The sequence below is a fragment of the Coregonus lavaretus genome, assembly GCF_964263955.1.
Source record: "Coregonus lavaretus genome assembly, chromosome: 20".
Classification (NCBI taxonomy): domain Eukaryota; kingdom Metazoa; phylum Chordata; class Actinopteri; order Salmoniformes; family Salmonidae; genus Coregonus; species Coregonus lavaretus.
The window spans coordinates 13,774,825-13,788,303 of record NC_140007.1 but is presented as its reverse complement, the minus strand read 5'-3'; the positions used below and the strand labels follow the sequence as shown (position 1 = coordinate 13,788,303).

Below are 13,479 nucleotides of genomic sequence, written 5' to 3'. Positions count from 1 at the left end.
GGGAAGGCGAGATACGTCAGCACCCTGGACTTGACAAAAGGGTACTGGCAGGTGCCGCTGGCAGCGACCTCCCGGGAGAAGACGGCCTTCTCCACCCCGGGGGGGCTACAGTTGAAGTCGGAAGTTTACATACACCAAAACATTTAAACTCAATTTTTCACAATTCCTGACATTTAATCCTAGTAAAACTTCCCTGTCTTAGGTCAGTTAGGATCACCACTTTATTTTAAGAATGTGAAATGTCAGAATAATAGTAGAGAGAATGATTTATTTCAGCTTTTATTTCTTTCATCACATTCCCAGTGGGTCAGACGTTTACATACACTCAATTAGTATTTGGTAGCATTGCCTTTAAATTGTTTAACTTGGGTCAAAAGTTTCGGGTAGCCTTCCACAAGCTTCCCACAATAAGTTGGGTGAATTTTGGCCCATTCCTCCTGACAGAGCTGGTGTAACTGAGTCAGGTTTGTAGGCCTCCTTGCTTGCACACACTTTTTCAGTTCTGCCCACAAATGTTCTATAGGATTGAGGTCAGGGCTTTGTGATGGCCACGCCAATACCTTGACTTTGTTGTCCTTAAGCCATTTTGCCACAACTTTGGAATTATGCTTGGGGTCATTGTCCATTTGGAAGACCATTTGCGACCAAGCTTTAACTTCCTGACTGATGTCTTGAGATGTTGCTTCAATATATCCACATAATTTTCCTTCCTCATGATGCCATCTATTTTGTGATGTGCACCAGTCCCTCCTGCAGCAAAGCACCCCCACTGCATGATGCTGCCACCCCCGTGCTTCACGTTTGGGATGGTGTTCTTCGGCTTGCAAGCACCCCCTTTTTCCTCCAAACATAAAGATGGTCATTATGGCCAAACAGTTCTATATTTGTTTCATCAGACCACAGGACATTTCTCCAAAAAGTATGATCTTTGTCCCCATGTGCAGTTGCAAACCGTAGTCTGGCCTTTTTATGGCAGTTTTGGAGCAGTTGCTTCTTCTTTGCTGAGCGGCCTTTCAGGTTGCAAACCGCGAACCCCCACAAGTGCAAGCTGGGCTACACCGAGGTGGAGTACCTGCGCTATCGAATCGGGCAGGGAAATGTCAAGCCCCAAGAAAAAAAATTGCCACCATTAGGGAATGGCCGGTCCCCCGAGCCAAGAGGCAGGTGAAGTTGTTCCTGGGGTTAGCAGGCTACTACAGTCGATTTGTACCTAACTTTGCCGCAATAGCTCCTCCCCTCACAGACCTAATGAAGGCACGCCTACCCCAGATGGTGCGATGGATGGAGGACATAGTGGCAGCATTCCAGGCCCTGAAGGACACGTTATGTTCGCACCAGGTACTCGTCACCCCGGACTTCTCAAAACACCTCTTGGTCCAGACAGACTCATCTGACACAAGGGTAGGGGTCGTCTTGTCCCAAGAGCAGGAAGGCGAGGAGCACCCCATAATGTATGTCAGCAGGGAGCTCCTCCCGAGGGAAAGAAGTACTCGATTGTCGAGAAGGAGTGCCTCGCAGTGAAGTGGGCGCTGGACACCCTCAAGTATTACCTCCTCGGGAGGAAGTTCACCCTAATCACTGACCATGCCGCCCTCCTGTGGATGGCAAGAGGTAAGGACACGAATGACCGCATCACCCGCTGGTTCCTGTCCTTACAGCGATTCTCTTTCTCTGTCATCCACAGGTCGGGGGCCCAGCACGGCAATGTGGACGCCCTCTCCAGGAGGGATGCAAACCTAGCCCTGAGCACGCCTCCCTCCCGGTCAGGGCTAAGTGGGGGTGTGTGGTATCCCGGGAGGTCTACCCCGGGGGTTGGTAATAGAGGGGAGGTACGTGCCGCAACGTTGGCACCCTCTGCTGGGAGTACCCGGGCTGGGCACCCCAACGCTGATGGTACCAAGTAGGGGTAATTAGGGGATGATAAGTTCATTAGAGTTACCAGCCTCAGAAATTTTAGCCCAAATAAATGCTTCACAGAGTTCAAGTCACAGACACATCTCAACATCAAGTGTTCAGAGGAGACTTTGTGAATCAGGCCTTCATGCTCGAATTGCTGCAAAGAAACCACTACTAAAGGACACCAATAATAAGAAGAGACTTGCTTGGGCCAAGAAACACGAGCAAAGGACATTAGACCGGTAGAAATGTGTCCTTTGGTCTGGAGTCCAAATTTGAGATTTTTGGTTCCAACCGCCGTGTCTTTGTGAGACGCGGTGTGGGTCAACGGATGATCTCCACATGTGTATTTCCCACCGTCAAGCATGGAAGAGGAGGTGTTATGGTGTTGGGGTGCTTTGATTGTGACACTGTCTGTGATTTATTTAGAATTCAAGGCACACTTAACCAGCATGGCTACCACAGCATTCTATTCATTCTATTTATATGGCAGCACATGCAGTCAGGAGCGGAGGAAAGAAGAAAATGTGCATCCACATTTGTATTTTATTTTATTAGATTGACCCCGGTCATTTGTCTGGCCAATTACGTCATCCCAAATTCCATGACCATTACAGCCATAGGTGGTACACTCCTAATGCTAGCGAAGAGTCAGTGAGTGAGTGAGTGAGTGATAAGGGGTCTTACAGATAACGTTTTTTGGACATCCCAGGTCTCATGCTATACCTGGTACTAGTCTGGGCACTAGGCACTTATCAGCTTTCCAGGCATATAGGGGCTCCTTGAGGAAACATTCACTTTCTTTATCTGATTTCTGGTGTTTGCCCTATTGCTAATGACTGGCTCAACAGCGTACCACTGGCCCCCCTGACAGCGGTCCCTTACTCTTCAATCATTAGAAGCACTTTGAACTGTATTAGTGGCAGGTAGCCAAGTGCTGGCAGGTGGCCAGCTCTTTGGACAGAGACTGCTATTGCCACAAGGGTCCTTCAAGGGGTTGACTTTTTACAAAGCTGGGCCGGTCAAGTATCTCATTTGGGCTGAGTTCCACAAACCTTCTCAAGGGAAAGAAATGTAATAAGGCAATGCTTGGTTCTCAGCCGCTGGACCTTGAGTGTCTTCCGGCTTTCTATCCATCAATGTTCCAATGAATATTCTATTTCCAAATACCTAATATAACTATTTGGGACATTTGCATACTTTTTCATCTAGGAATAGTGTAATGCATTAACTCATACAATATATCTTGAACTCAAAACACTGCACAAGGGTCAACGGCTGCAAATAGCCATTATACTGAAGCTATAGATTTAAGTTGACAACAAAACACACACTCTTAAAACAGAGGAGCCAGCTAAAGTAATCCATTCCCTGAGAGCCTCAGAATCAATTTTTGATTCTTATGACTAATTTGTTTGTACAAGCAAAGTAGGCTAAAATGTTAAAGTTGGTCCCACATTTTTTGGCCTCTACAATTAGTTGGTTATTTTATATGTAAATCTTATTAAGCAGAATTGACTGTAACGTAGTCTATCCTATAGCCATACACCCCATTACACTAAAAGATGATCATCTTATAATGGATTTTCTGCAAGAATGTTGTGGGAATAGCACAGTTCGCTACCAGGTTAGAAAACGCAAAGACTATGCAAAGGGAAGCAGAACGTTTTTCATTTTTTTCTGAAATGATATAACTGGATGTTGCTCTTTCTGAAGCGATATCATAGGATGGATGTTGCTCTTTCTGAAGTGAAATCATAGGATGGATGTTACTCTTTCTGAAGTGATATCATAGGATTAGAGCCCGATCAATATATTGGTTTACCGATATTATCGTCCGATATTGTCCTTTTACCGCTATAACCAATATTCAACAAATAGGATGAAAAAAGGGAATCTCATGCTTATCTGAACAATTGCTGCCATTCTCATGATGTGTCCTTACTCTCACAATGTATAAAATCAACATTTAAATCATAGTTATTGGACAATTGCTCTTTTGGATGGCAATTTATGAGAATTCAGTGTTGGAAAATGTCACTTTAATTTTCCCGCTGTAAAACAGTATAATGGCAAATATATCGGTATCGTTAAGTTTTGTTCCCCCAAAAGCAGACTCGGTATCGGACCCAAAAAACATATCAGTCCGGCTCTACATAGGATGGATTTGACTCTTTCTGAAGTGAAATAATTAGAATATATTATTTCTGAAATTGTATCACTGGATATCAAAATGTAATGTTGAGTTGAAGCAAGTGCATTAAAGCCGGGATGGGCAACTGGCAGACCGTTGCCCCGCGGATCACTGTCCAAAAACAGGTCCCCTGACCCCCCAAAAAATATATAATAATAATAATAATTACATTTTTGGAACTCAGTCGGGATCTCATCTTACTTTTGAGAGTTAGAATAGTAGAATACACGAGGTGAAATTTTGAAATTTGATTGTGGATCAGCAGTTTTTTTTTAAATTAATTAATTAATTGGTCATTTAGCAGACGCTCTTATCCAGAGCGACTTACAGGAGCAATTAGGGTTAAGTGCCTTGCTCAAGGGCACATCGACAGATTTTTCACCTAGTCGGCTCGGGGATTAGAACCAGCGACCTTTCGGTTACTGGTACAACGCTCTTAACCACTAAGCTACCTGCCGCCCCGATGTCAGTCACTGACAGTCACTCAATTACGCATGTCTGCTAACAATTTGTATAACACATTTCATGCAATTCTACTAATTTTGCCATGGAGCAGAGAGAAGAAATGTGGAAGGACTGGACAGTAGAGTCCTCCATTGAGCTGGACGTCAAGATGGTCTTTGTAAAGTTCTGGACGGGAAGAGTTCCCGATCACGACGTCGAACTGTTTCTAAACAAGTACTGCACTATTTTACAACCTGCAGTGAAACCTGTGGATACGTTTGGGATATGGTATGGAGTACGCAAGTATAAAGTGCGCGTGCACAAAACAACAAGTGGGCAGTCGATAACAATCCCTAAATCAATCTCCCTGGTACCGTACAACGGGAAGATCTCCTACCCTGGACAGGCCCCTCGGTGTTACATCTACAAGGGGCTAGACCACCAGGGCAAGGATTACCCAGAGGTGGAGTGTTGGAGATGTGGAGACCTTGGACACAAATCCAGGGACTGTGAGTCTCCAAGCCAGTGCACCCTCTATGCAAAAGAGGGCCATGACTTCTTCAAGTGTCCCCAGTCTTATGCCTACAAATCGAGGGCTGGTCCCCAATCCAGCCCAGAGGAAGAGCCAGAAGAGGAGAGAGAGAGAGAAAGAAAGAGAGAGAGAGAGATAGAGAGAGCCACCGACCCGACAGTGCGTTACATCCCCCACACCACGGCAGAGCTCGACATCACCACTACAGGTCAGAGCGCAGCTGAGCCAGTGAATGAGAGAGAAGCTGAGGGAGCTGAATGCAAAGGTGAGGGTGTCCAGATCTCTGAGGAAGGTGTCGACGAGAGTATCCAATCCTACAGGTCCAGCCGCAGGACGCGAGCGGGTCAGACTTCAGTACTAATTCCTCTACCCCCGAAATGAGAGAGGTGATGACGAATCCCTTCCCCCCTGGCTCCCTCCCCTCTGCTCCCTTCCCTGTCAGAGTTAGTTACCCCCACCACTCAAGCAGGTGGAGTGAAACGCTGTTCACACTTCCCATCCAAAGCCAAGTTTAAAAGAAAGATGAGAAACTAAGTCCCCAGTAGAAGGTAAGCAAAGACTTTGCAGACATCGATGATTTATTATTGGACTGCTTCTTTAGAGGAACAAAAATAAGAGGGATAATTGTATACAAAGCATCTGATGCAAATAAGAAAAAGCAATTATTTATTAAACTAAGGGTTATTTATGTATGAGATATTCAGTAATTATATGTGGGGATTCTAATATGGTGACGGAACTAATAATCGGGTATCTCAAACAATTTCAGACATTTAAATATTAACTGGAACAGTCTCTTGAATAAAACTATGTATGAAGTGATATCTGATTAATTATATGGTGGTGAAGTGGCATACCCCTGCGGAAACGAAATAATGTATTAAAAATCTTCTCTGTCCACAACAGTCAGAAAATGTCAGAGATACTGCCTGGTTGATTTCCGTACAACATTTACCCGTGCGTGCTGTAGTAAGGTGGAGTTGTTTTGATGTTTTCTACTGTAGCATATAGTATGTATGTATGGAACATAATGTATTTACTGTTTGATTCACGTTTACAAGTACTGGTGACAAATCATGCATTCCAATTCTTGCATAGATTGTAATGGACACATATGATGTGTGTAAAATACTTTTTTGAAGGTTGTACTGATTATGATGAGCTAATGCTAAGCTATTTGACAGCTATGTGTGGCGCCATGTTTGTTGAGATTATACAATGCATTATGGGTGTCACGTCTGTCAGACCAAAGATGTTATAACAAAATGAGGTGAAGGGATGGCTCACTCATCTTTCGAGTAAACTTCCGGAAGTGAATGAAGGGAAGTGAATGATGGTAGACGACACACCCCCTTCAACATGCATACTGCAAACAGACCAAACACATCTTGTCTCCTCTTCTTATCTTTGGTTGAAGCGGAAAAACAAACATGGTGGCGCACACAACCTACCCATTTTCGGATTACTTAACATTTTTAGAAAGTGTTTTACTCAATCATTTAGATCAATGGTGAGCGCACCAGTGATGTGATGAATTGTAAATAGTAATTGCTATTAGCTAATTCATTTTATGGTGTCTGTCAGCCGAGAGTTAGCTGAATATGACCGCTTGTGTTACATCAATCTTTTCTCAGTTAGCGTTAGGACTAATGTACCCTACATTTTCCGGTTTGGATGATTGTGTAATGCTGTCGCTATTGCTGTGAATATCTGAACCTTGCATCCAAAAATAAACAGGTCACTTTCAGGACATAACGTTGTAAAGACCGTGTTTGTGCAAAATGTTTCTGTGAAAAAACAGTGTGGCCAGCTCAACCGCTGACTGTGGCGTCAATCAAAACTCGGTACCGGTACCCCCTTTATATAGCCTCGTTATTGTTATTTTATTGTGTTACTTTTTATTTCATTTTGGACTTTATTTTATTTAGTAAATATTTTCTTAACTCTATTTCTTGAACTGCATTGTTGGTTAAGGGCTTGTAAGTAAGCATTTCACGGTAAGGTCTACACATGTTGTATACGGCGCATGTGACTAATAACTATTGATTTGATTTTAAACTGGACGTTCTAAATAAGCATTCTAATCACACCGGTTTGAGCGTACGCTGCAGGGACCGCTATAGAATGATCACACCAATGTGTTGGTACGTGGAAAGGGTTAAATCCTCTTCCCAGATCTCGGTGTGTTTTCCACTAATTGACACAGTGGTTGTTATTCTTTCCCAATTAAAGTATTTATCACATTAGGGAGAAGCGTCATTGTCGCTCCGGAGGTGGTTGAGTACTCTGAGAAAGTTCCTCAGTTCCTGGTATTGCAAATACAGTGAGGGAAAAAAGTATTTGATCCCTTGCTGATTTTGTACATTTGCCCACTGACAAAGAAATGATCAGTCTATAATTTTAATGGTAGGTTTATTTGAACAGTGAGAGACAGAATAACAACAAAAAAATCCAGAAAAACGCATGTACAAAATGTTACAAATTGATTAGCATTTTAATGAGGGAAATAAGTATTTGACCCCCTCTCAATCAGAAAGATTTCTGGCTCCCAGGTGTCTTTTATACAGGTAACGAGCTGAGATTAAGAGCACACTCTTAAAGGGAGTGCTCATTGTTACCTGTATAAAAGACACCTGTCCACAGAAGCAATCAATCAATCAGATTCCAAACTCTCCACCATGGCCAAGACCAAAGAGCTCTCCAAGGATGTCAGGGACAAGATTGTAGACCTACACAAGGCTGGAATGGGCTACAAGACCATCGCCAAGCAGCTTGGTGAGAAGGTGACAACAGTTGGTGCGATTATTCGCAAATGGAAGAAACTCAAAAGAACTGTCAATCTCCCTCGGCCTGGGGCTCCATGCAAGATCTCACCTTGTGGAGTTGCAATGATCATGAGAACGGTGAGGAATCAGCCCAGAACTACACGGGAGGATCTTGTCAATGATCTCAAGGCAGCTGGGACCATAGTCACCAAGAAAACAATTGGTAACACACTACGCCGTGAAGGACTGAAATCCTGCAGTGCCCGCAAGGTCCCCCTGCTCAAGAAAGCACATATACAGGCCCGTCTGAAGTTTGCCAATGAAAATCTGAATGATTCAGAGGAGAACTGGGTGAAAGTGTTGTGGTCAGATGAGACCAAAATGGAGCTCTTTGGCATCAACTCAACTCGCCGTGTTTGGAGGAGGAGGAATACTGCCTATGACCCCAAGAACACCATCCCCACCGTCAAACATGGAGGTGGAAACATTATGCTTTGGGGGTGTTTTTCTGCTAAGGAGACAGGACAACTTCACCGCATCAAAGGGACGATGGACGGGGCCATGTACCGTCAAATCTTGGGTGAGAACCTCCTTCCTTCAGCCAGGGCATTGAAAATGGGTCGTGCATGGGTATTCCAGCATGACAATGACCCAAAACACACGGCCAAGGAAACAAAGGAGTGGCTCAAGAAGAAGCACATTAAGGTCCTGGAGTGGCCTAGCCAGTCTCCAGACCTTAATCCCATAGAAAATCTGTGGAGGGAGCTGAAGGTTCGAGTTGCCAAACGTCAGCCTCAAAACCTTAATGACTTGGAGAAGATCTGCAAAGAGGAGTGGGACAAAATCCCTCCTGAGATGTGTGCAAACCTGGTGGCCAACTACAAGAAATGTCTGACTTCTGTGATTGCCAACAAGGGTTTTGCCACCAAGTACTAAGTCATGTTTTGCAGAGGGGTCAAATACTTATTTCCCTTATTAAAATGCAAATCAATTTATAAATTTTTTTACATGCATATTTCTGGATTTTTTTGTTGTTATTCTGTCTCTCACTGTTCAAATAAACCTACCATTAAAATTATAGGCTGATAATTTCTTTGTCAGTGGGCAAACGTACAAAATCAGCAGGGGATCAAATACTTTTTTCCCTCACTGTAGCCTGGTCTGTGTCAGATAGCGATGGAAAAACCATCAAACACCAAATATGAAGAAGATAGTAAGTATGCTGCTTGTGCTGCTGTTTTGACAGAGGCAAAGTGGGGGGACAAAGAGTGGACCAGACAAGTTGGTAGAAGGGTTTAAGGAGATAGGGGACAATATTGCCGGACAAAGGGTTGTTTTCCAAATTGATATTCTTACTTTAACATTTGGACGGACATATCCTTCCAATTATTCTATTATTTTCTGCGTGTGAGGTTTTTGTCTTCTCTGCCTGTAATATTAGGTTTCAGAAAATGATATTGGGTTTTAATGTTATTGTGCCACTACACAGTCATTAAACAGATTCAGACACAGTGCAGGATAAACGAGCAGACGGCAGAGGCTTCTGCAGTCTGCCTTGAGAGAGTGCGTCTGGGACAAGATGACAGGCCCCGCTCTGCATAACAGACATGTCTGTCTTGCATGTTGAAGCAGGTTGTTGGAGCTGGGTCCTTGCGTTCTTCGGGGGGCTTCCCTGTGCATTTGCTGAGCTAAACACAGCAACAATGGCAGGCTATTTCTGACAGACTGTCTCTCAGAAGAGGAATCTGTTTCACTGTCACCTACGCACACATAACCAAGGACAGCCCACCACCACGTCACCTCTCTCTCCTTCACAGTGACACCTCTCCTCTTCCCTCCCTCAATATCCACACCCATGTCTGTCTCCATTTCTCATTCTCACCACTCTCTCTCCTCACACTCTCTCTCTCTCTCTCTCTACACACGCACACACACACACACACAAAGTTTACATCTCTCTCCCTTCCCCTCTAGCCTATATTTTACTCCCTCTCTCCTCAAACTCTCTTTTCTTCTCCATCTACACCAGATTTCTCCTCTTCCTTCCTCCCTTCATCATCCATCCAGCCCTGCATTCTGTGTGGTTCTAGTGTTACATCGTGAGCTTAGACCTCCTGAGATGTGGGCGCCACCAGTGACCCCCCGGCCATAGCAGAGGGCCAACAGATCCTGTCCCCCCCCCCCCCCCGCACAGAGGGTGGCAAAGTGTGTCCCTTTGTGTCACAAATAGCAAATTCAGACAGAGACGCAGGCACACACACATGTACACAGAGCTCCACAGAGACATCGTGAGGAAGGAGGAGTGATATTTATTACAATTTTTTTTTTGTTCAGATAAAGAAAACAAAGAGAAATATATATACAGTACCAGTCAAAAGTTTGGACACACCTACTCATTCAAGGGTTTTGCTTTATTTTTTCTATTTTCTACATTGTAGAATAATAGTGAAGACATCAAAACTATGAAATAACACATATGGAATCATGTAGTAACCAAAAAAGTGTTAAACAAATCAAAATATATTTTATTTGCCTTGATGACAGCTTTGCACACTCGTGGCATTCTCTCAACCAGCATCATGAGGTAGTCACCTGGAATGCATTTCAATTAACAGGTGTGCCTTCTTAAAAGTTTATTTGTGGAATTTCTTTCCTTCTTAATACGTTTGAGCCAATCAGTTGTGTTGTGACAAGATAGGGGTGGTATACAGAAGATAGCCCTATTTGGTAAAAGACCAAGTCCATATTATGGCAAGAACAGCTCAAATAAGCAAAGAGAAACGACAGTCCATCATTACTTTAAGACATGAAGGTCAGTCAATACGGAACATGTAAAGAACTTTGAAAGTTTCTTCAAGTGCAGTTGCAAAAACCATCAAGCGCTATGATGAAACTGGCTCTCATGAGGACTGCCACAGGAAAGGAAGATCCAGAGTTACCTCTGCTGCAGGGATAAGTTCATTAGAGTTACCAGCCTCAGAAACTGCAGCCCAAATAAATGCTTCACAGAGTTCAAGTCACAGACACATCTCAACATCAACTGTTCAGAGACTGCGTGAATCAGGCCTTCATGGTCGAATTGCTGCAAAGAAACCACTACTAAAGGACACCAATAAGAAGAAGAGATTTGCTTGGGCCAAGAAACACGAGCAATGGACATTAGACCGGTGGAAATTTGTCCTTTGGTCTGATGAGTCCAAATTTGAGATTTTTGGTTCCAACCGCCATGTCTTTGAGAGATGCAGAGTAGGTGAACGGATGATCTCCGCATGTGTGGTTCCCACCGTGAAGCATGGAGGAGGAGGTGTGATGGTGTGGGAGTGCTTTGCTGGTGACACTGTCTGTGATTTATTTAGAATTCAAGGCACACTTAACTAGAATGGCTACCACAGCATTTTGCAGCGATACGCCATCCCATCTGGTTTGGGCTTAGTGGGACTATCATTTATTTTTCAACAGGGCAATGACCCAACACACCTCCAGGCTGTGTAAGGGCTATTTGACCAAGAAGGAGAGTGATGGAGTGCTGTATCAGATGATCTGACCTCCACAATCACCCGACCTCAACCCCATTGAGATGGTTTGGGATGAGTTGGACCGCAGAGTGAAAGTGGTGGTCCTCTGTAGCTCAATTGGTAGAGCATGGCGCTTGTAACGCCAGGGTAGTGGGTTCGATCCCCGGGACCACCCATACATAAAAATGTATGCACACATGACTGACTGTAAGTCGCTTTGGATAAAAGCGTCTGCTAAATGACATATTATTATTATATTATAAGAAAAGCAGCCAACAAATGCTCAGCATATGTGGGAATTCCTTCAAGACTGTTGGAAAAGTATTCTAGGTGAAGCTGGTTGAGAGAATGCCAAGAGTGTGCAAAGCTGTCATCAAGGCAAAGGGTGGCTACTTTGAAGAATCTCAAATATAAAATATATTTAGATTTGTTTAACACTTTTTTGGCTACTACATGATTCCATATGTGTTATTTCATAGTTTTGATGTCTTCACTATTATTCTACAATGTAGAAAATAGTAAAAAATAAAGCAAAACCTTTGACTGGTACTGTATATATGAGAAAGAGTCTTATTGTCAGTATCGAAGAAAGGTATCGTTTTGCTTTTGGGCAAAATGCACATCAACGTTTGGGGTTCTAAATTACTATTGTGTTCAAAGTGAAATTGATGTATTTCATTGGAAGACTTATGTCGCTCTCAAGACCCCAGCTCTGAAGTCTTTCACATAAAACTAAAATTGAAAGATTAGGGCATTCGTAGTTAAATACACTGACTGTAATTGTCTTAAGTGTTGGGGAAAGTTGCTGTTGGATAATTATCATAATATCAGCCTCAAAGCATCAGTGTGTATACATCTACCAGCATTAACTTTAAAAGCAGTCCATGAAAAGTAATTAAGTTAAGCTGCAGATCTGTTTTGCTTTGAAAGAAAAGATGTGGTTGTTTTGAAGTTTAAGAGCTTTCTATTTAAATTACACAGAATTTCACTAAAGCTATGTTTATCTTCCTACTAAGAATATCCAAGACAATATCTGTCAAGTGAACACTCACTAAAAATAAAGTAAGGCTCACCTTTGTATGACAAATGCACTCTGGGAGCAGTCCGAGCGTTGGCATGGCAACTGTAGACAAATAAACTCAGGAGAAAGAGGAGGAGGACTTGGGTGGTCTCCATAGCAATGACAGCAGTGTTAACCTTTGGAGTCCTACAAAGGGGAAAGGGAAAAGCAATACAGATGAACTGAACATCACTTAAAACCGTCATATCATTGCAACCATTTAGAGAGACTTCCACGTAGAGGCCTTCACATGTCCAAAACGTTAGAGCCGTTCCAAAATAGACCTGGGGCTTTTTCATCTGGACCCGATATATACATGAATCAAATTTTTTAATATAGAGACCTGTTCCGAATGGACCCGAGGACAACCAGATCCATTCCGTATAGACCTGATCGGATCCAGACCTGTTCCCATCAGAGCTGAGTGACGGAAGCTGTAGAAAGGGCAATTTCTTTGCTACTTTATTGACCAGAAGTGATAAAGCGCGAGGGAGAGGAGGTAGAGAGAGGTGACACTCTAGCTGGGGCCGTGCTGTGTGTAAGCTACTGTGAGTGTGAGAGATTATACCATTTCTCTCTCTCTCTCTCTCTCTACTGCAGCAGTCGCGTTCGGCTCGGTATGGGTCCTTCCGGACAAGTCAGTTAAAATTACACATACCTGAGACCCGTGACAATCATATCAGATCCGACCCAGACCCGTTACATTATTTAGAATTCTGGGTCAGGACCCGCTCGGGTCCCGGATCGGGTCTCGGATATTCGGGTACAGGTGGATCCGTGAAGATCTCTACTTCCACGTCCACTGAAACATCCCTTGCACAGAAAAGGGTAGTTTTGAGAAGTTAAAAATAACTTCTAGTCCTCTGAAATGTCCCATTCACACTGAAATCACCCCCTCAAAAGCCTTGACCCTTATAATAATCTGTTTGCAGGTCAGTAAGCATTGAAGCTTTCTTTGTCAGAACCAGAGTTAAGACTAAAATGTCCTCATTACTGAGATATATCATTAGCATGTCAATAGGTACAAATTCTCATTTCAAGAACACTATCAATAACAAAACAACAAAAGGGTC

The 13,479-nt window shown here is 43.4% G+C and overlaps 1 protein-coding gene across 1 annotated transcript in view; it reads right to left on the bottom strand.

Moving 5' to 3' along the window:
- Nucleotides 1-12,546, bottom strand: part of LOC311147374 (semaphorin-3F-like) — a gene marked incomplete at its 3' end in the record, with an annotated part of 50,828 nt that extends 38,282 nt beyond the window's left edge. Inside the window, exon 1 of the mRNA XM_084184064.1 lies at nt 12,420-12,546. Coding sequence (XP_084040190.1) covers nt 12,420-12,522 — 103 coding nt within the window. The 5' untranslated portion in view covers nt 12,523-12,546. The remainder of the gene's footprint in view (nt 1-12,419) is intronic.
- Between the last annotated feature and the right edge of the window lie 933 nt (nt 12,547-13,479).